Genomic DNA, 21574 nt, shown 5'->3' on the forward strand with positions numbered 1-21574 from the left:
CATCGTAAATGCATAAAGAGATTCCGATATTTCTGTGGATAAGCAAGGAACGTGGTGATTTTTCCTCTTTTCTAGGTGCTGGCCCCCTGCTTTATCTCATACTGCTTTGGGGGAAGGGAGCGGTGGGGATTAAGTGTGGCGGGAATGATGCTTATCTGGGCAAAATTTACTAGTAAATTACAACCAGAGAAGGGAGGGTGAAAAATGGCTTTCCTGAGAAGCTGAGGAGAGGATTTGGCACTGTTGTTGGGTTTCTTTTTCTCATGGCAGAAGAAAAATTAATTTGTCGGTGGAGCTGGTTGCCATGGGAATGCAGGACAAGAGCGGAGGCGCCGGGATGGCTGCGTGGGGGCTCCTTACCCCATTCCAGGCCTTGCCTTTGCCCTCCCGACTGCTCCCGTGCAGATGAACCTGCACCAGTACACACCAGTACAGACCAGTGCGGGGCCTCGGCCGGCCCGGCGGTGTTGGGACCGAATGGAGGGCGACTGCGAGGGGCTGAGCAACTTGCCACCCTTCAAACGCAGAAATGCTCAACCTTCCCACCGGTGAATTCTGCCGGGAAGCCCACGCCTCGGCGGGAAGGGGGCTGCGCTGGCTCCGTGCTGGATTTAGAGCAGCGGTGACACTGAAACATTTCCTCCCTAAATAACAGTGAGGGGTGATGATGAGCCTGTAGAACTAATAGGAGGAAATACTGATATCCCTGCTCCAAAGGGCTCATAAATTTGCAGCCACGCCACCACCGATGGCCCGCACGGGCTGGATATGCTGCCAGATGTCATTTTTTCTGGGTGATCGTACTGGAGATACACACTCCGCTGAGCAATTCTTGGCAAGAGCCCTGGCATACGGTCCGGCAGCAGGAATACGGTTGTGCTGGGAACAGAGCAAGCTCAGGGTAGTTTACATAAACTCTTCCTCTCTACCCACCGTTTTAAAAAGGTTGCTGTAATTGTGTGTTTAAAGGAAACAGACTAGTTAAGAGAGCTGGGAGTATTTACACAGCCAAACAAATGTCCTGAAACCTGCTGAAAGCTTGCCTGGAAATTCATTTTAATAACGAGAGCAGCACTGGATTATTCTGGTATTACTCTTCAACCTCTGCGGTGCGAGCCCAGCTTAGTTTTAGGGGAATTAAACCAAGAAGTTGGGTTATCCCTGCTGTGGGGCAGAACACACGGAGCACATGTGTTAACCGACGGGAATTGTTCATGTTTAGCCCTTTTCCTTTAAACTATCCTTGGCTTTAGGTGCTTCCAAAGCCGCCACGTGATGGGGAACGGCTCCCGCTGCCAATTCGAGCCGGGCGGGAGCCTCACGTGAGCCACAGCATCGCTGTCTGGGGTCAGGCACTTAAAAAAAGGGAACGAAAGGATTGCCGGGATTCTCCGCTGTGGAAAGGACAGCTTATCTGCTGCCTAAGTGGCAGCTGGATCTGCCGCGGATGACTCAGACACTTAAGGAGAGACTTTTGAATAGAGAAATCTACCTTTTTTCTCCTTTTTAGATCATAAGCAAGCTGGTACTTTAAAAGCTGCTGTTTCACTATTGATGTACTGGTGTGATTCACGTAAAAGCTATTTATTTACATCAGAGACGTTCATCAAAAGAAGACGTGACAAGTACAGCATGAATGATTCATTCCCATCTCTCTGCGCTGCTTTCCTGGTAATCAAGAAACAGGGAGATGCGTCCAGCTGGGCTCCGCTTCCTTATGGCTTTTCCGTGTCATCTCCATCCCCCTGCGCCTGCTCAGCCCGGCTCCCGCTGTCCCAGCTCCGCAGCATGCTCTCGCCGACTGTGTCGATGGTCCTGCTGGGCGGTGGAAGTCATGATGCTTGGGTTTCCATGAAGGAGAAGGGGCTGCAGCTACGCTCAACTCCCTGCGCAGGGTGTGTTTTTCCTGGGGGGAAGCGGGTGGGGAGAAGATGGCAGAAACAGGCCTTCAAACCCTTGGGCTTTACTCCAAGACTGCAGATTCTGAACTCCGGGGCTGTGCTTCCCCCGCCGGCCCTGACCCCGTTAGGAATATTTGGTGTTTGAAATCTTCTTCCAGAGCAAGGTCTTGAGGTTGTTGAGCACGAGGGAGTGGTGCACTTCCACCTGGCTGGCCAGGCCGCTGAGGGTCATGCAGGTGCGGAGCTGTTTCTGCAGCTCCTCCTTCAGCTCCAGCGGCGCCCCGTACAGCAGGTAGTCCTGCAGCAACCCGCAGACCTTTGCCAGGTTGGGCTGCACCATGTCGCTTTTGCACTGCTTGAGGAGTTTGTCGCACGGCGCCGTACAGTCCTTCCCGTAGGTGCAGTCCACATTCTGCTCACAGTGACGGCCCTTGAGGAAACCTCTGATTGTCATCTCCGTCGCCACCTTCCTCAGGTTGACCATTTTGAAGTCGTATTTGTCGTTGTAGCCCACGTTCTTAAAGCCAGTCTCGCAGATGTAGAAGTTCCCGTAGGTGCCGTGGAATATCTCCTCCACGAACTCCAGAAGGCCGATGGCGATCTTTGCCCGCCGGGGCCAGGCTGGTGCAAACCACTGGTGGATGATTTGGTGGACGACAGAAGGCAGCAGCGACTGGAGGAAGGGGGGGACATCCACTCCGTAGAGGGAGGTGTGGGGGATCTTCTCGGTGACGTAGAGGTCCCCGCAGTGCCCCAGCAGTTTGGAGGTGTGCTCTTTCTCGTGCAAGGAGAGCATGAGAAGAAACTCATTGAGCTGAAGTAGCGCCCAGATGGATTTGGCCTCTGCTAAAGACACTTTTCCATCCCGGTTCACATCTGCCATGGCGATGATCCGGCCCACCAAGGCTGCAAGAGAAGGCTGATCTCCCAGGTTGGACTGCGAACAGAACAAGAAGCGGCATCAGACCCTTGCAGCTCTCTGTGTTTGGGCTTCGTATCACAGAACTGAGCTGGGGAGAGGAGGAAACAGCCACCGTGCTCGAGGAAATCTGGTGCCGTACCAATGTGTGTGGTTGGAAGGATGATGCTGCGGGGACTGGAGCCCCTCTGCTGTGGGGACAGGCTGAGAGAGTTGGGGGGGCTCAACCTGGAGAAGAGAAGGCTCCGGGGAGACCTTAGAGCCCCTTCCAGTCCCTCAAGGGGCTCCAGGAAAGCTGGGGAGGGACTTTTTACAAGGGCGTGTAGCGATAGGACGAGGGGTAATGGCTTCAAATTGGAAGAGGGGAGATTTAGATTCAATATTAGGAAGAGCTTGTTTGCTGTGAGGGCAGTGAGCCCCTGGCCCAGGTTGCCCAGAGAAGCTGTGGCTGCCCCATCCCTGGAGGGGTTCAAGGCCAGGTTGGACGGGGCTTGGAGCAACCTGGGCTGGTGGGAGGTGTCGGCGCTGCCCGGGGGCTCGTGAATAAGCTCTGCCCAGCACAGACACCACCCGCAGCCGCGGCGCCGTGGCCTCCAGAGTGGCTGCTACCAACAGCTTGCAAATAGGAGTTCCTTTTTGAGAACGGAGGTTTCTCCCGGCTATCCCAGTTCTTGCTCTGCAGCAGGGGTAAGGCGCCCTGCCCGGCACCCAGCAGCTGATGGGGGAGTGTGGGCCAGAGGAGCTCTCGTTTAAGGGGAAGGGAGACACAATTAGTCTTTCTGACTCGTAAGTGGCATCTCGGACCTGCAAGATCCCAGCGGGACCCTCCACACTGACCTTCAGGAAGTTGAGGAGCATTTCTTTGAACTCATCCATTGACGTCCCTCGTGTGGGTTTGTCAAAGAGGACAACATCCCTCCTGGGCACAGAGTCTGGGTGGCTGTCTGCCTTCAAGGCTTCTTCGATGCCGCATTTGATGATCACCTCCCTCTCCCTCCAGAGCCCACTGTAAACCTGCGGCAAAGAAGAGGGGACACGGCGGGGCCGGGAAGAAAACAACAGCAAGTGCAGAGAACTGGGGTTGGGTTCGGTCTGGGACGGGTACAGGGATGGGGTGACGGGCAGACGTGCGGGTGGGTGGAGGAGGACATTTCCCTGCCTCGATGCTTGTACCCATCCCTGCCGTGCGGTGGTTTCCCCGGCGGGCAGAGCCCTACCTGCTGGGTGGGAGAGGAGGAGAGGCAGTGCTGGAAGAGGAGGCTGCGCTCCTCACACAGGTCTTTGCACGTGGAGCCAGAAATGATTCCTTTCTTGTACTGGTCACACTGGGGAGGAGAAGGCAGAGAGAGGAGCTCAGCGGGGGCAGCTCCCTGTTTGCCCGAAGAAGTCTGACGGATCCAGGCTCAGCCCCACAGCTCGTATCTGGGGCACCCCGAGCACACGAGCTGGGGGGGTGCGAGCCCCGCCGGCCCCCCCGTGCTGCCGCCAGCCCTGTGCCCGTCACCTGCCATCCCCAAACTCAGCACCCCCCTCCTTCCTGCAGCAGCGCTGGGGCCCGCACTCTGGTTTTCTTTAATTTACCGCGTGTACCTGACAGCACCATCAATGCCATCGTGTCCCCAGTGAACCCTCTGTGTTCATGAGAGTCTCTTATACAGGAGAAAAACACCCCTTAGAAGAGGCATGTCTGATTTTAAAGCCACGCGGGCTGTTCAGAGGCAAGAACGGTATTTCCAATTGCCAACAATTTCTTTCTTTCCTGGGATTTCGAGGTTCTCAAGCACAGAGGGGCTGCTCGGGGTCACCACCATCACTTTGGCCCCAGGTTCTGCAGCCTCCGAGGTGCCGCCAGCCACGGGAGACCCTGGCCACGCCACAGGGCGTGCAGGTGGCTTCAGACAATGATTGCATCTTGGTAGCCATTTTGGCAAGTTCAGGGTGTCTGGGAGGGAGGGGAGCACCTTGTCCTCGGACTTTCATCGGGAAGAGGTACTACCAGTTGCTCAGAGTCCAGCCCCCTCCAAACTCCCCACTCTGTGTCTTCGAAAGAAATCCCATCCCAAAATCTCTGCTCCGAGACCCAAATATTTCTACTGGCCCCAGAGCAGGGACTTTAACGGGGGAGACGTGGGGAGAGGAGTGCGTAGGTGCACCCGGGGCTGAGCCCTGGCCAAACGGGCAGCAGTCTTGGGCAGAGCCCCCCGCCTGCAGGCAGGGCCTTTGAGGGGGCTCGGTGCCCCGGGCAAGCTGGGGCTGGGCTGGCAGGGACCCCCCCGCGCTGCTGGAGGGACCGCAGGGGGTTTGCTCCTGGGTGCTCCTGCTGCGAGCCCAGGGGTTCGGGGAGCTGCCAGGGCTGGAGCAGAGGGCACGTGGAGCCGGGCGAGGATGAGGATGGACGGGCTCAGGCTGCCCAGCAGAGCAGCAGCCCCTGCTGTGAAATCCCAGTCCAGGGGGTGGCGGGGACAGGGACAGACGGTGGCTCGGAGCTGCAAGCCCGGAGGCTCGGCTGGGAGCTGGAGGCATCTCCGGGCGGGAGAGGCGGCAGCTCTGCAGCTTCACAGCAAGGGCACAACAGCCTCAGGGCTGGAAACAGGAGCTGCAGAAATTTACTCCATCTTTTCCCTCTTTTCCCCTCACCCTGCCCCGACACGGATGGGAATTACCCCTTGGACCTGCTCACGGGGGACACGGCGCCTTCAACCCCGAGCTCAGAAGAGGAATTAGCGCTCAAGACCCCGTGGTCAGAGTCATGCAGAAAATCAAATTAAACGATTGTCGCTGTTGTTATGGCAATTCCTGCCTCCCTCCTCTGCTGAAGGATTGATGAACGAGGCGTTTCCAGCCAGAGCCTGGCATCCCCCTCCTCCCCTGGGCTGGGGGGGGTGACCAGCTCCCCTGCCGCGGGGCAGGCACAGCTGTCCCCGGGGGCTGCCAGCCCTGCGGATGCTGTGGGGAGCCGCCTGCACCCCACTGCAACCCCCAGGCGGGGGCAAAACACGCCAAGCCAAGCTCCTGCGAGGGCTCTGCTCTTTGTGCAGGATGCTGCTTTCTCTAGGGCACGCCAGCGGTTACAGGGAGGTACCCGCGGACTGGCTGCCCCCCTTTTTTCTCCGGCTCTGCGTTGCTCGGGAAGGGGGGGGGACTGGCGTGATGCTCTCCCTGCCCGCAGATCCTGCGCTGACATTGCAACTTCATCTCCACAGACACTAATCTGCCCACGTCTGCCCTGGCCCGCTTCCCTCCAACATCCCATTAAATGGTTTCGCCGTCGTCCTGGCAGGATAAGGTCACCTCTCCCGCTCCGAGCTCCGCGTGACGCCGGGGACGGTGCCGGGGAAGCAGCTGCCAGGAGAGCGGGATGCCACCCCGGCGCTGCCTGCCCGGCTGCAAAGCACCCCACAGGGCTTGGGGGGAGGGGGGGCTGGAAATGGGGCTTCCGCAGCTCCAGTCACCCCAGCACCCCGAACCGGGACTGCCGCGGGGGCTGCCGGCCACCACTCACGATTATCATCCGGCAGACGTGACCACGGCAGAGCTCGGAGTAGGAGGAGTAATGCATGTACGCCACCCAGCTGCCCACGAAGATGCCCAGCCACACCACCAGCAGGTATTTCACCTTGATGCCCGGGAGGCGACTCTGGAAGGAAAAGAAAACGCGGGTGAAGGCCAGGGCTCTGCCAGGGCTCTGTCGTCCTGCACAAGGACAACGACTTCTATCCAAACCAAACCGAGCATCGGGGAAACCTTCGGCCTTTTTTACATATATATATATATTCACTATTATGCAACTCCTGCTGCAAGTAGGTCACTTAAAATTCCCTAAAAGCAGGGAGATTACGGCTCTGGGCTGCAAGGAGCTGGACGCCGTGCATCCCCACACCCGGGGACCGCGGCTCCGTACGCCTGCTCTCCTGCCATGGCGAGGGCAGAGCCCGCTGCCCTCTGCAACCCCAGGGTTCACCATCAGGGCTGCGAGAGGCTCCGCTCCCCCCCGCCGAGACCCTTCTCATCAGACCCCCCCTCGCAAAGCCCCACAGGCAGGGCACAGGGAGGCCACCGCCGCTGGCTCCCGCCTGGGAGCGGGCAAGTAACAAAGCTGGAAGCGCACGGATAAGACTCGGTGCAAACGTCTCGCCGGCTGAGAGATGCAGCGTGATTTTCTTTTCCTGGCTTCGTTTCTTCCCCTCTGCCCCCGTGACAGTGACAGCAGCGCTGCTGCCATCTGGCCTCCCCGCCATGTCGGCTGTTTACCTGACCCGTATAACACTGTGCAGATCCCCGGCGATTCCTAAGGGCAGGGAATTAATCCTTGTGTCAAACACCCCATTCCCTGTGGTTTCTATAGATAATTCCTGCTCCACGCTAGGCCAAAGAGAGCCCTTGGCCAGTGGCCACCTCCAAACCCCCCTCTCTCCTTGCACCGCATCAGCCAGCGAGACCGCGACCTGCTGCTGGGATAGGGCTGGATCCGAGCGGATGCGGCCACGTTACAACCTGCCAGGGATCCTTGCTTGGGCCTTGTAGCCCAAAACCACTTCCATTTCCGAAATGCCTCCTCCCTGGCTCCTTGCCAAGCACTGTCAGGGCTCTGCCCCGCGGCAATAACCGGCGCCGGTGGAGCCTCCTGCCCTGCCGTCGCACCGGCTCAGCTCACCCCAGTGCCGGAGAACGGGCTTCAGGAGAATCGGCAAGCGAGGGTGAAACAGGCAGGTCTGCCTCGAGATCGTGACATTTTCCATGTTAATTGGAAATGCCGAAGTGTGAAGCGGGCCACGATGCCCCCTTTGCCTGTTGAGCAATGGCACCGCTAATTAACGCCTGCTAAAGAGAAGCCGACCATGGCGAGGACGTGGCAAAGACAAAGGCCGGGTGGCTGCTCCTGTGAGCTGAAAACCAGCTCAGGTCCCTGAAGTCAGACGTACACCACTGCGACCCGCGAGACCCTCCCCAGTGCCCCAGCCCCCCGAAAACTCCCCAGGACCCTGCCCTCAGCAAAGGGGCCCTTTCCACGGACTTCCCACTAGAGACACATCCTGGGGTGGCAAAGCTCCGGAATAGCCAAAACGTCCCTTTTTGCTTATTCAGACCGAGAATCTATCATGGTCCCGGGGTGGAAAGGGGGGTCAGGACTGCGGCATAGGGAGCCTTGGTTTCATTGTCCCTCTAAATGGTGGAAAGAAACACGGCGGTGGGGGATGCATTGCAATGAGAGGTTCCACGGGGCTGTGGTAATATTTTGGATTCGTAGCCGGTGCTATGGTTTCTGCCAGGACATGAGTCTCCAGGCACGGGGGCTTCCCTGCCCATTGCCTGCACCAAAGGCTGTCACCTTCGCTTGTGTGAGTTGCTGTGTTTACTTTTAGGGTGACTCTGAGGGACCTGGAAGTCACTTTGGGCCCGAGCTGACTTCAAAGGCAAAATGGACGCAGCATCACAAAATCCTGCTCCATCCCTGCGGCTCCCCTTCAGCGCCCGGGGGACACGGGGGTTGTTTCACGGTGGGTCTCAGTGATGGGGACAGTGCTGGGGCTAGCTGTTCTCCCAGGGGTGGCTTGGTGTGGCTGTCACCCGCCCTTCCCATGGGATATCTGCGCAGGTGACCACAGCACAAGGGCTACCCCCAGCTCCCACCTCCCCTCACTCCGCACCCAGCTTCTCCCTCGCTGCCAGCCCCAGCCCCCAGCCCCTGCCCACCGCCGCGGCCCCACGCAGCCGCTCCTCAGGCCTTTTGTCTTGGAAGAAGAGCGTCTGTGGGGGCGGCTCAGCAGCCAAAGGCCCTTCTCCCCTGGAAGAAGAACCGCAGCATCCACCTGGCTCTCGGCTGTCCTGGGGACCCATAGAGCCCCCCCTCTAAACACTCCCCTTGGCTGTGCAGCCCTTCTCGCACCCAGTGAGCCCCAGCCCTGTGCCCACCTCCTGCCCGCATCCTCTGCCCACCACACACCCCCTCCCGTGTCCCCCCTTCTCCCCTCCAGCGGGATCACCTCTCTGCTCCAGGACCTTCGCCAGAGCCAGGGTTTCTCATCCCATGGCTGCAGAGAAGACCCCCAGGCCGGCATCCCCAGCCCCATCACCGCCGGGTCCACGGAGCGCTGAGACGAGTCCCCAACCCCCCGGCCCCCAGCAGCTCAGGGATGGGAAGAGTGGATAAAAAAAAAGGGAAAATAAAGAAAGAGAGGGAAGGAGTCATCCCTGCCCTGCACCGCTGCACCGGCTTCTCCATTCCCCGATGACGGATGGGCTGCCCTGGTGCTCCACGGCCGGTGCGGCCGCCCCAGCACCACAGAGCGCGGGCTGTGCAACCGCCTGCGGCTCCCGGTGCCGGTCCAGGTTCTCCCGGTACCGGTCCAGGTCCCCCCGGTGCCGGTTCCCGGCCTCTCAGCCCCTCGCACCGGCCGGCGGGGGAACCGCGGTGGAGCATCCCTTTGTGCACGGCCGGCGCCGGCGTGCGGAGCCGGGCATCACCGAGCTCCCCCCGGCCCCGGCCCGGCGCATCATCCCACGGCCCGGTGCATCCCCCCGCCACGGCCCGGTGCAGCCCCCCCCGGTACCTGCAGGCCCTTGGAGATGGGGCAGAACAGCACCAGATGCACCAGCCGCCGGATCCTCCGCATGCTGCGGGCGCCCCGCGGCCGCGGGCCTCAGGCTCCGGGGGGCATGGCCGGGGCGGCGGCGGCCCCCGCCTCGCCGCCGGAGCCCCCGGGGGGGCCGGGGAGGGGGGTGGGGGTCCGCCCGCCCGCACCGCCGCAGCGCGCCCGGCCCGGTTCGGCGGGGCTCGGCGCGGCTCCGCCCGGCTCGGCGCGGCGCGGGGCGGCGCACGCAGCTCCGCCGCAGCCCGGGGAGGCGGGGGGCTGCGGCCCGGCACGGCCTCCACGGCCCCCACCCCACCCGCCGCCGGGTCCCACCCACGCAGGGTCAGCCCAGCCCCAGGGATGGGGGTCCCAGACGGGGGTCTCAGCCCTCAGCACGGGGGTGCCACCCACCCGGGGGTCCCACTCTACAGCACGGGGGGTCCCACGCTCCAAGGAATCCCACCCGGGGATCCCAGCCGCACCACAGAGGTCTCACCCACCCAGGGATCCCACTCCAGAGCATGGGGGTCCCACCCTCCCAGGGATCCCAGCCAGGGGTCCCACACACCCGGGGGATCCCACGCCACAGCACAGGGTCCCACTGCACAGCATGGGGGTCCCACCCACCTGGGGATCCCACCCGGGGGTCCTGCCCGGCAGCACGGGGGTCCCACGCTCCAAGGAATCCCACCCAGGGGTCCCATCCATAGCATGGGAGTTCCACCCACCTGGGGATCCCACCCTACACCACGGAAGTCTCACCCACCTGGGGATCCCACACAGGGATCCCACTCCACAGAATGGGGGTTCCACACACCCGTGGATCCCACCCGGGGACCCCACGGCACAGCATGGGGGTCCCACCCACCTGGGGACCCCAATGGGGGGTCCTGCACCACAGCACGGGGGTCCCACGCTCCAAGGAATCCCATCCAGGCGTCCCATCCACAGCATGGGGGTTCCACCCACCCGTGGGTCCCACCTGGGGATCCCACCCCACACCATGGGGGTCCCACCCACTTGCGGGTCCCACTCCACAGCACGGGGGTCCCAGCCGGGGGTCCCACACACCCGTGGATCCCACCCGGGGACCCCACGCTACAGCACAGGGTCCGACTCCACAGCATGGGGGTCTCACCCACCTGGGGATCCCACCCGGGCATCCTGCCCCACAGCACGGGGGTCCCACACTCCAAGGAATGTCACCCGGGGGTCCCATCCATAGCATGGGGGTTTCCACGCACCCGGGGATCCCACCCCATGGTACAGGGCTCCCACACACCAGCTGTTCTCATCCGGGGATCCCACCTGGGGGTCCCACTCCACAGCACAGGGATCCCACCCACCTGGGGATCCCACCCCCAGTTTCACCCCACCACCCGGGGGTCCCACGCAGGGTCCCCCAGCCCCGGGGCCGGTTGGTGACCCTGGCAGAGGGGTGTTCATGGAGATGCTGATCCCCCAGCACTCGCAGCACCTCAGGTTTTATTTAAAGCTATTTTGGGTGGCAGCCTAGAAGAGCCCCCCAGGTCTGCATTGGGCCACCCCCCGAGCATGGCCCTGGGGCTGGGTGCCCCCCAGGGCTGAGAGCAGCCATCGCCCCTGCTCGCTCCCCTCCTCGCTCTGAATGCTAAACCCGAGCAGCGGCGGCAGCGTCTGTCCTCCCTGTTTGCATTGCGTCTGGGCAGGGAAACCTCAAGGCAAGACAGGGGCTGCTTTGTGTCAGGCAGCGAGCAGACAGGCCAGGGACAGCCCCTCATCCAGGGGGGTGCAGTACATGGGGGCAAGCGAGAGCAAGGGGAAGAGAGAGACAAAAATACGATGGAAAATGGTCTGGGAGGGTCAATCATGAGGCCATTGTTAAAATAATTCCTCCTCGTTATTAGTAATTCTTCACATTACCCATTTGTCCCCTTTTCATGGTTCAGAGTGCTTTCTTCCACTTGAATTTGGCTCAAAATGGCCTTTGAAAACAAGCTGGTCGCTTCATACCCAGCGGTTCCTACTCGGTGTCGAGCACCGGGTGCCAGGGGACCAACGAGCAAAAGCTTGTGCTGGCCTAATCTGACCAGCGGTGATAAATAACGAGCACCACGATAAAACTGACCCAAAACACCCCGAATCCTGCAGCTTGTTTGCTGCCTGCCTTTAGCACCGAGGAGGTCCCTGCTGCTCTCGCGCGTTGCAGAGCCGGCGCCGTGCCATGACCTCCGCGCTCGCCTCCCTGCAAGCAGACACGGCCCACGGCATCGCTCCGGTACCGGGGCCGGGTTCACGTCGCCTCAGCTGCCTGCAGCTCTCTGTCATGCAGGTTTTTACATCCTGATGAAGCCAGGATGGTTCTCTGGAGCTTATGCGGCTTATTTTTAGTTTTAATTAGCCTAGTAAAAGAGAGAGCCTTTGTGATTATTTTTTTTTAATTTTTTTTTTTTTTTGTGTACAGTGGGGTTGGTAATTTGGAAAACAGCAGAGACAGGAGGATGCGTTGCTGGGTGCCCGGTAGCTGAGCGAGCTGTGAGGATGAGGAGGGCCCTGGTGCTGCGACATGCTGCTTTCCTTCTCGGCTACAGGGAAACAGCTCTTTTACTCAAGCACCAATAAATTCCTTATTTCCCTCCCAGCCTGAAATGGTTGTTTTCACGCTCGCCTGAGCCTTCCTTAGCAGGATTTGTCTCCCACCACCCTCGGTGCTGTCTCGGGAGGCAGAGCAGCAGCCGGCAGCTTTCCTGCCTGCCCCCAGCCCCTCACCCCGACTCCTGCCTGCTGAGACTCCGCAGGGTTAAGATGATTTTTGGTATTCATCCTGACAGGGTGGCTGCCTGCGGCAAAGTCCCCTCTGTGCCCGTGGCACGAAGCCCCTGCTGCCTGGGCTCAGCGGCATCCCCCGGTATGCAGGAGCATCCCCCGGTACGCACGAGCATCCCCCGGCTCACCCTCCTGCCGCAGCTCCCTGCACCTTGAGCCCGGTTTCTGGGGGCCGAGCACGGCGCACGCAGGCAGAATGAAACCCTCGTCGGAGACGGGAACCGACACATCTGGGCCAAAGCTGAGAGAGGCTTGAAATGCCATGAATCGCTGCTGCGGGGCTCTGCAACGTTCAGGGGTGGATTGTCCGGAGAATCTAATTAGGAATGAGCAGACCTTCCCGAGCTGTAATACGCCAAGTAATTAAGTGATTAGTATTGATTGTTGGAATGCCTAATGAGCAGTTATCACTGAATGATTAATTAATCCAATCAAAAGAGTAATAAAAATTCTGCAGGTGTGATTATACCTTATATTCAATGCGTGAGGGCAGCGGGATCTCTCCCCGTGGTGCCTGTCTCCCGTTTATATCCCAGGCACGTGGAGGACCTGGCACCGGAGATGCCTGTTTTGCCACCCTGCAAGGGCTGCCCCTGTGCAAGGGGTCTCTTCCCTTCCCCAAAATCCACCGGCACTGCCAGGCTGGGCTCCGGGCAGCAGGCAGGCATCCGGAGCTGCTCCATGTGGCATGGAGGTGGGGAAGGTGGTCCCCCAGGAGCTGTCAGCATCCCGAAGATGCCGAAAGCCGTTGATGCTGATGTCCTCCCTGGGAACCTTTCACTCTCTCCGTTGATTAAGTGGCTTCAGTTTCTGCCGGGTCGCTCAGCCCCGGGAAAGCCCTGCTAATCTCCGCTAAACCCACAGCGTGCAGCACTGATCACTTCCCAGCCATGTGGTGGCTCTGTGGGCACGTCCCCAAGAGCTCTGCGCCCTCGGCACCCGGGAGCTCTCAGGGCACCCACAGCCTATAGCAGTCATTTGCTGGCCCATAATATTTACCCAATTACCTGATAATGTTATTCAATACGGAATAAATTGTCTTGCCAGCTAGTGCTAACAGCAAAGTACAGAGCAGCCCTGACTTGTGAGCAGGGACCTCCACCTGCCCGTCCCTTCATCCCCGTCAGAGCACCCTTTGCCGCCCGCCTTCCTCGGGGTGGGATGTGAGTGGCGGGTGACAGCTGGGGACAGCACAACCCAATGCCGTCGCAACCCCATGCCGTCACCCGCAGTGCCCAGAGCTGCTGCTTGGCAGGGGGATGCAGGACCCACAACCAAAAGAGGGGCAGATGCTCACCCCCTGCCCATGCTCCCCCCTCTCCAAGGAGCGCCGTCAGGGTCAGCCCCACGGCCACAAACCAGGGAGATTTCTGCCCGAGGGGCTGCGATGGCGCCCGGCGTTCATTCCCAGGCACTGCCACAGCTCAGGAGATGACGGATCTGGGCTCTAGTGCTCTTTTCTGCGCATCCTTTAAGGATTTGAGGCTGATCGCCCGCGCTTCCTACATGGCATCCACAGCTGGATCCGCACAAGGGCGGCAGCTGCCTCTGCCTGCCTGGCGGGCCCTGATGGGGCTGAGCGCAGCGGTTATAATTAGAAATGCTAATCAGCTCTTGTGTTTCTGGCTTGACAACCCTGCCACCCCCAGCACAATCTTTCCTCCAATCTGTCCTGTGCTCGCCCCCTCCGCTTCCTCTCCAAATCCCCGCTACTTGTAATTAAGCGCTACAGAATTAGTGGGGGAGGGGGCGGTCAAAAACTGGGGCTCCTTGTGTGCTGGGGGCCAGGCATGCAGCCCCCGCAGAGCTCCTGGCTGGCTGGGGATGGTCTGGGGCTCTCACACTCCATTGACTACCAGGTCCCTGGGCTGGGGACACCCCAGGGACCCCCCTGGCCCTCACCAAGAGCCCCAGCACTGAGCCATGGGGTGGAGGAGGGACAGCCCAAGGCAGCGCCAGGGTTAAAGGCAAAGGTGCTGGCTGTGGCCAGAAGCCCTGCGGCTCTGCCAGCCCAGTGGCTCAGGAAGGGGAGCCGCTCTCATTAGGATTTCTGTCATGTGCCAACCGCAGGGTCTTCCCAGCCGAGGAGGAAAAGGAGCTTGCAAAGGAGCGTGGACAAGGAGGGTGAGCAAGCAGAGTCCTGCACAGGCTGAGCTGGTTACGGAGTTATTCATGGTCACGGCTTCACTAGGAGACACAGCCCTGGGGATTCCTCCCTTGACGGTGCCCACAGACAGCCCCTGCAAGCCCCCAGCCCCTCCCCATGGATCCCCCCACCGGAGCCAGAGCACTCCTGGTGCTGTGAGAGCCAGGACATGGCTTTACCCCTGGGCATTTGGCTCCCAAAGTCAGGTTTGGCCGGGGGGGCCGTTCCTTGGAAGCAGGCACGGGGCTCAGCTGGCCACGGAGCAGACAGAGGTGTGCAGGCGGGATGAGCAGTTCCTGCCACCGTGTGGGGACACACAGAGACCGCTGTGCTCAGAGAGGGATGGTGTCCAAACCTGTGCTGGTCCCAAGTTGGCCATTCAGCGTTCCTCTCCTCGGCAAACAGGAGCCGGTGGCAAAACAGCATGGCACAGGCCAGGCAAAGGCTGGTGGCCCCTCGCCCCACGAGTGCTGTTCAGATGCTCACAGCCACCCGCGCAGATGTGTTAATGAGGGGTTGGGGTCTCCCAGCCGATTTCAGAAACGCGTCGAGTAACCCACGGCACTGGTATAACACAGCAGCACCTACACGGAGCAGGAAACAAATTTTATCCAGAGCTGCAGTCTGGACTTGCCTGCCTGAGCTGTGAACTATTGCAGCGTCTCTGAGCGGTGCTGTGCTGGGAGAAAACACACACAGCTCGGGTTTTTAAGTCAGCCTTCATCTTCCAGGTGCTCCCTGTTTATTAACCCCAGGTGGCTGCAGGAGAGAGGCTCCAGTTTGGAGGCTTGATGTGCAAAAAAGGCAAGGGTTTTCCAGGAGGCAGCCGCTGCCTGAGCAAAGGAGACGCCCCCCCTCACCTCTTGCACCCAGGATCCCTACGCAGGGCCACGCTTCACCTGGGGCACTCGCCTGCTCCCCACGGCACTCTGTGGCAGGGTCTGGTGGTGGGCATGCGGGAAGCAGCAAAGGGCTTCCTCCCCCTCCCCACACAATGAGCACCATGATTTCTGGAGAAAGAGAAATAAGGGAAACAAGGAGGTATCACAAAAAGGAAGCCGGGGGGGGACAGGGCACGGCGGCTCTGATGGTGACGGATTTGTGAAAAAGCCCTGGCAGCACGGGCAGCTGACTGGGAAAGCTCGGGGGACAAGTCGGATTGGATTTGTCATGACTAATTGACTCCCTCCAGTGCCGCGGTACAGGTTTCACGCGTCGCGTGAGCGGGATCCCGAGCATCCAGGAATTAATGAGGGTCTGACCCTGTCTGCGCAGCCACTTGAGTTTTTCCAATGCAGACAGCTGGCTTAAGAGGCCCCTTTATTCTTTACATATCAGATCAATCGGGATAGTTATAATCTAGTCCTCGTGAAAGCTTGGAGCAGCCTTTGCTGCCCAGCTAGCTCAAGGGGAAAAAAAGCAAGCAAGAGGGAGAGGTCATGATGAACTATTGATTGAGCAGGCGGCGGGGCTGCTCCCAGAGATGGCTTTTGCAGAGAACTCGCCCGGGACAGTTTGCCTCTATATCTCTCGCTAATGCTGCTCCATTGATCTTCCGTGACAGGCGGCAACTACAAGATTTTTTTTTAGCTGGAGTCATTAAGAGGCTTTAATCAATAACAGGGGAAACAGAGAGAGAAAAACTGTTTGTTTCATGGAGACATATTCTCTGTGTGGATTTTAGCCCGCTGAGGTGCACATGTTTTATTTCCAGCAGCCAGGGAGGCCTGCCAGGACAAGAATTCACCTTGTGCTGGACTCTGGCACTTGGAGGAGATCCTGAGCTGGTTGCAACACCCTGGCAGCTCCCGCCAGGCTGTGCAATGAGAGGCAACCAGCTGGGGAGATCGTGGCATCTGATTCCGGGTACCCCAGCATCCTACCCGGCACCCCAAATCGCCCAGACTTTCTGTTCCCACGCAGGTGCCCCAGGAAAAGCTGGGTACTGATTTCATATGCCCAAAGTGCCGGGGACCAATTTCACATGCCCAAAATGTTGAGTACTGGTTTCATGTCATGCTTCTGCTAAATCCAGTTGCCGCCTGGCAGGGGTGCAATGGGTCCCGGCAGCTTTGTTAGCGATCCAGCCCCATGTTTGAGCTCGGCCTGCGTAGCTGCTGATGTAGGCAAGAGGGGAATTCATTCCTGTGGCAAGACTGGAGTTGTTTGCAAGAGAAAAATGATCTTTGTGCTGAAGGCGCCCCAGGCTGCACTGCTCCCTCTGCCCTTCCCCAACCCTGTCAGTACATTTCCATTGCTCTATGGCAGCAACACCCATTTTTCTTCCCATACAGCTCCTGTGCTCAGCCCCAGCAAGAGCCAGTGCAGGTGCTGGAGCCCATTTTCCTTTGGAGAGCCAGAGAAGGGAGCTGTAAACGAGTTCAGGAGCAGGAGGATGGGATCACCTTCAAAGGGACTGTGAACGGTGTGTGCTGGCCCCGGGGCAACCTCGGGCTGCGGAGGTGCCGCAGGCTCCCAGGTGGGCTGAGCTCAGCTTGGGGAATAGCATGTGACACAGAAGCTGAGCTGATATTTTATCGCACTTGCAGACTTTAGCCCAAAGGCCCTTTGGACCCGCTGCGTGCCAGTGCTGCTGGCAACACCCTGTGGCACCGCATCAGCAGGTCTGGCAACCTAGGAACACCACGCTCAGCACGCTGCTCGTTGCCTGAGTACTGGAGGGAGCACGGGGAGAGAACACGGCTCCTGCTAACAGGGCCTGCACCGGGCAGGTACCGAGTGATGCTTCAGAGTAAGGAAAATGCCCTTTTGGAGGCTGGGATGGAGATCCCGATGGACATCAGCTTCCCTTTCCTCTCTGGGGCACGTCTTGCCTCAATTCCCAAAGCCCCCGTCTCCCGCTGCTCCAGCTCTCACGGGCCACTGCGCAGTGGTAATTACTGCAGCTCTCTGGGGACACGGGATCTTCGTCTTCGCTGTAATTACAGCTACACGTCCACAGCAAAGGGATCAGAGGGAGCAGGAGAGGAGAGGGTGAGGAGCTCGCTGCTGCAGAAGCAGGTTGCACTGGTGGCAAGCACACTCAGACGCACGCTGGCCATAAGCACCCGACAGTCATGTCCCTGAAAACACACATGCAGAGCTCAGCACCATCACCCAAATCTAGCCCAGATGGGGCAAGTTATACTGCTGCTGGCTGGTGGCTCCCTGAGATGACAGTCTCTGATGTGGGAGATACAGCAAACCCCTTTCAGGCCCAGGTTGCCCATCAGCAGAAGCCCTCGGCTAACGGCTTTGCCTTCCCTCTTCACTCCATCAGTCTCCAGGTCAACCACCCAGCCCCTTCCACCAGCACAAAATATGTTAGAAACAATTTGATTTCCTTTATTTACACATGACATTTGGGGAAAAGCCTAATCCTGTTGCAACCGGAAAAAAAGAAAATTCACTCCAATGTTACAGCCTTGGGCCCGGAGGAGCTGGAGTGCTGCAGCCAGACGAGATGCTGTTTCCAAGGCTGTGCCCTCTGCTTGGTACACTCTCACTTTACTCAGAGCCTGGCCTGGGGCTGATGGCATGACGTCTTGCAGAGAACATCAGGTGCAGGGGGATTTCCAGCCTGGCCGTACAAATGCAAATGCAACAGGAAGATCTTGCGGCCTCATGTTTTCGCCGCCTGGTGGTTTTGTCAGAGCCAGGTGAAAAAATGCTGAGGGGCATGGTGGGGTGTAAGCCCTAGCCGGCAATCCTTGACTGGTGGTGCATTGACTCTGCAAACACCGATCTCCAGACTCACTGACAGCCAGCGGAGCGGTGCCCTGGCACTCAATGGCACTGCTTGTGTGGCGTCCCTCATGCGGATAAGCATCGTGCCAAACCAGCCTTGTCTCTTACGTGGATTTAAATAATTGGTTGGGGTTTTCTTGAGGCAGAGGTAAGACAAGCTCAGAGAAAGCAGGTCTCTCAAAAGCACAGCTGAGGAATGGTTTTATGTGTGTTGGGAGCGGCAGGGCTGGGTGTCCCCAGGCACCGGCAGACACAGGGGTGTTCCCTAGAGGGTGGTGGGGGCTCCCTGGGGTGCCTGAGACCTGCAAGGTGCTTCAGCCCCTGACAAATGGGACCATAAAACCACAGCGGATAACGCAGTTACTTTCTCAGTAGTTATTTGTAGGTGAGCAAAGGTTACAGGAAGGAAAGTTCTGATTATCTGATACACTTTTGCAATGTTTTTCTGTCTTAATTGCGTGTTCCCTGAGTGAAACTCCCTCGAGCTCTTACTCTTTCCAGTGACCAGCGGAGGCTGTGCATGCAGAGCCCCAGCACCAGGGCAGTTTGGCAACCTCATGCTTTTGTGCAACCCTGTTGCTACGCAAGTCCTGCGGGCAACTGCAGCGCCCGCGTTCAAACCACACTGAGTCAACAGCCGGGTCCCTCCCCAAGTGTTTGCTCCGTTGTCACGAGAACGCTGACGTGTTATTACTTACAAGCACAGTGACTGAAGGGAGTGTGACCACAGGGCAGCAGGAGCCAGTCTGAAGCTCTGCCTGTGCCACCGCAGGCTCGGCCGTGGGACAACCAGCAAGGGCTTCCACGGCACCCCCACGAGGAGGGGTGGGAGGGCTTCGCCTTCCGTGCAGTGGTGCACCTTTCAGGCTGAAACAAGTGCGGTGGAAACGGGATTCACCCACGTCCTTTGCACAAACTGCTCTCAGCCACTGCCCTCGCCTCGCCTCGCAGCCTGCAGCGGGCCCTGCTGTGCGCAGCAGCAGATACAGCACAGCCCAGGCCAGACCTTTTCATCTGTCTTTGCCAGGAGGAGATTTCAGCGATGCCACCCTACTGGTGTCAGCCCTTAAGGCAGCCTCGCGTACTGATGCACAGATGGTCCACATTGCCAGTCTGTAGCCCTACGTGGGATCAAGCTATAGCAGCGTAACTACAGCTGTATTGTGGTGCTGGGCTGTTTGATGTACCCCGAGCTACACAGAGGTGAGACACAGTGACGCCAGGCTCCGAGACGTCTCTGAAAGCCAGCTGCTAGTTGAGACAGGTAAAAAGGGAAGAGGATGGATCAGTGGATGGATAGCCTGACAGAGGTCTGGAAGAGGTTATACCAGATGCATGGATCATCTTACTGTCCCCACGTCGCTGATAATCGAGGCTGCTTTGCAGCACCCAGCAGCAGGGGTTGCTGTCTCAGAGCTTAAGCAACCCGGGACTTCCTGCTGCCAGCACTATCAGCCCTTCCTGGGAGGGCTCACAAGCCACGCACATGCGTGCCTTGACATGGCCAAGAACGAAGAAGCTTGGCCGGTTGCTTCCTCCTCCCCCTGCTTTTTAATGTCACCAAACCCAGCTGCTGCTTTCAACACATGTCCCTTGGCAGGAGGCGAAGGGAAGCAGGCCGCCGGGTAGAGCTGCCAAAGTCAAGGGCAGAGGCGCAGCAAGGCAGCGGGGAGCGAGACGCTGCTCTGCGGAGACACCCGGCCCCCCTTCAGCACAGCCTGCAGCTCCCGGGGGGGCCTCGCCGAGCACCTCTGAGCCTCCACACCCTGCTGAGCTCTGCACGGTGATGCCAGGCGATGGACGCGTCCCTCCTTCCCTCTCTTCCCTCCTTTGCTCACCTTCTCCTGCATGCGGGGGAGATGCTCTCTCCGGCTCCACTTCTTCTCCAGTCAGAAGCTAGTCATCAAAAGTGAGGTCACATGTTGTTTCCAAGGGAAGCAATAAATTACAGCAAGTAAAAGATAAAAAAACACAGCCAGGTTATTATAAGACATCGAAAATTAAGGCCAAAGGTAACATTCTGGGCTTTATGACTTTTCACAGGCCAGCCACAGAAATCCTGCCATCAACAATGCTGTGTGGACCCTTCTGCTCACCATGCTTTGCCGTCAGCACTCTTTTACCTTTTCAAGGTAGTTTTTCAAGGCAGCTTTTTGAGGTCCCCGTGGAGGGTGCTGGTAGGCACTGGGTGCCACGTGCACCCTCAATGGGCAGTGCCTGCTGCAGGGAATTAGGCGCTTGCTCAGCGCTGGCTGGGTGCTTGCTCCTGCCACTGCCTCTGGACCCCGCTTAGCGAGACTATCTGCAGGCAACACTCGCAACACGTCTAAATAATTCAGTCAGTAGTTTAAATATGCAAAACACGCAGCACAATCTAGTAAGCTGGGTATTTTTAAAAAGAATTTGTAACTGCTTTGTTAGGCTTCTGGAGCTTGGGAGGGCAAGGAGGGGATTGCCTTCGCCTGTGCCCAAAACCGGCCACATTTCAGGGGTGGTGAGGCGATCCCGGTTGCGTTCCGCAGCGCGCTGAGGCTGTCGGGCCCTCTTCCATCAGGCAGTTTGTTATGGTAATGTTAATGCACAGGCTGTCGTCATCTGGCAGCATAACCGCTTGCCTTGTGAAATAACTCAGCGTGACAGCTCTGCTTGCTCGCAGGCAGGCCCATGTCTGGCTTCTAATCTGGCATCAGAAATCACTCCCCTTCCTTGAGCTACAGACTACTATTAAACGTTTCATTTGCATTACTCCAGATAATCTGTTGGAGAGCGTGGGGAGAAGGGAATTACAGCCGAGCTCCTTTAGGAGCCCACACGTGAAGCAAACACGCAACTGCCATCCCCACCACGTCATATCTCCTAATGGCGTTTGCCATCAGCGCTGTGGCTGTGCTGGAATTTGCATTTCAGTTTCCTAACATCAGCCGGCATTTGCGAGTTGAGCGGATCAGCTTGCATGATGCCCCGGTGACAGATCACCAGCGACTTTCTCCCCATGTCAACAAAAGCGAAAGTCACGAGGATAACGCAGAATCGCTCCTGGCCAGCGTATGTTCAGCTGAAAAGGTCTCAGTGACTTCCCAGTCATATGCTGGCTGGCACGGCGGTGGAGCAAGGCTCTCTGAACAGCCTGCACGACGCGGGCTGGAGGGATTAGTCTAATGCTGCGTCGAGATGCTAATACAATAAGGGTTCTTTGTGGCATTAGCAGGAATCATGAGACCAGCGCTGAGATGTCATTGCCTGGCAGCTGTAGGGAGTGCCGGCCTCGAGCTCTCTGACAGAGAGAAGGAGTTTGTCTCCTGCTTCAAGCATTAAAGCTGCTGAGAGGCCGTGAAAATGCGGTGAGACCCCTCCATTTTGGTGACAGCTCGTTTGGGAATAGCCGCTAGCTCTGTTGTTGAGTCTAGGGAGAGCCGAGGGAACAAGGGTTATTTGGAAAGGGATCATCACTTTTCCTTGTGTCTTCCAGGAGGTGCAAAGCTGT

General features: G+C 58.7%; 1 protein-coding gene across 2 annotated transcripts; it reads right to left on the reverse strand.

The window, feature by feature from the left end:
* Positions 1–1915: 1915 nt before the first annotated feature.
* On the reverse strand, positions 1916–9434 carry DIPK1B (divergent protein kinase domain 1B). Of its 2 annotated transcripts, XM_054220879.1 has the most exons (6): positions 9372–9434; positions 6924–7063; positions 6323–6464; positions 4038–4145; positions 3658–3834; positions 1916–2838 (listed from the first exon to the last, which is right to left on the reverse strand). In XM_054220879.1, the coding sequence occupies exons 1-6, from the start codon at positions 9432–9434 to the stop codon at positions 2026–2028; spliced, it is 1443 nt and encodes a 480-aa protein (XP_054076854.1). In that variant the 3' UTR covers positions 1916–2025. The 2 variants fall into 2 exon arrangements, with proteins under 2 accessions (XP_054076854.1, XP_054076855.1); XM_054220880.1 differs by lacking the exon at positions 6924–7063 and having other exon boundaries at positions 6323–6457.
* Between the last annotated feature and the right edge of the window lie 12140 nt (positions 9435–21574).

Source organism: Rissa tridactyla, chromosome 14 (assembly GCF_028500815.1).
Source record: "Rissa tridactyla isolate bRisTri1 chromosome 14, bRisTri1.patW.cur.20221130, whole genome shotgun sequence".
Taxonomy (NCBI): Eukaryota; Metazoa; Chordata; class Aves; order Charadriiformes; family Laridae; genus Rissa; species Rissa tridactyla.

Bases quoted from the DNA above. Each gene is read 5' to 3' on its own strand.
- DIPK1B (XM_054220879.1), bottom strand. From the start codon at position 9,434: ATGCGGAGGATCCGGCGGCTGGTGCATCTGGTGCTGTTCTGCCCCATC. The intron at 7,064-9,371 runs GTACCGGGGGGG...TCAGGTAAACAG, and splicing joins CCATCTCCAAGGGCCTGCAG to CCGACATGGCGGGGAGGCCA. The intron at 2,839-3,657 runs GTCAGTGTGGAG...TTCTGTTCGCAG, and splicing joins TGCTCCTCAACTTCCTGAAG to TCCAACCTGGGAGATCAGCC.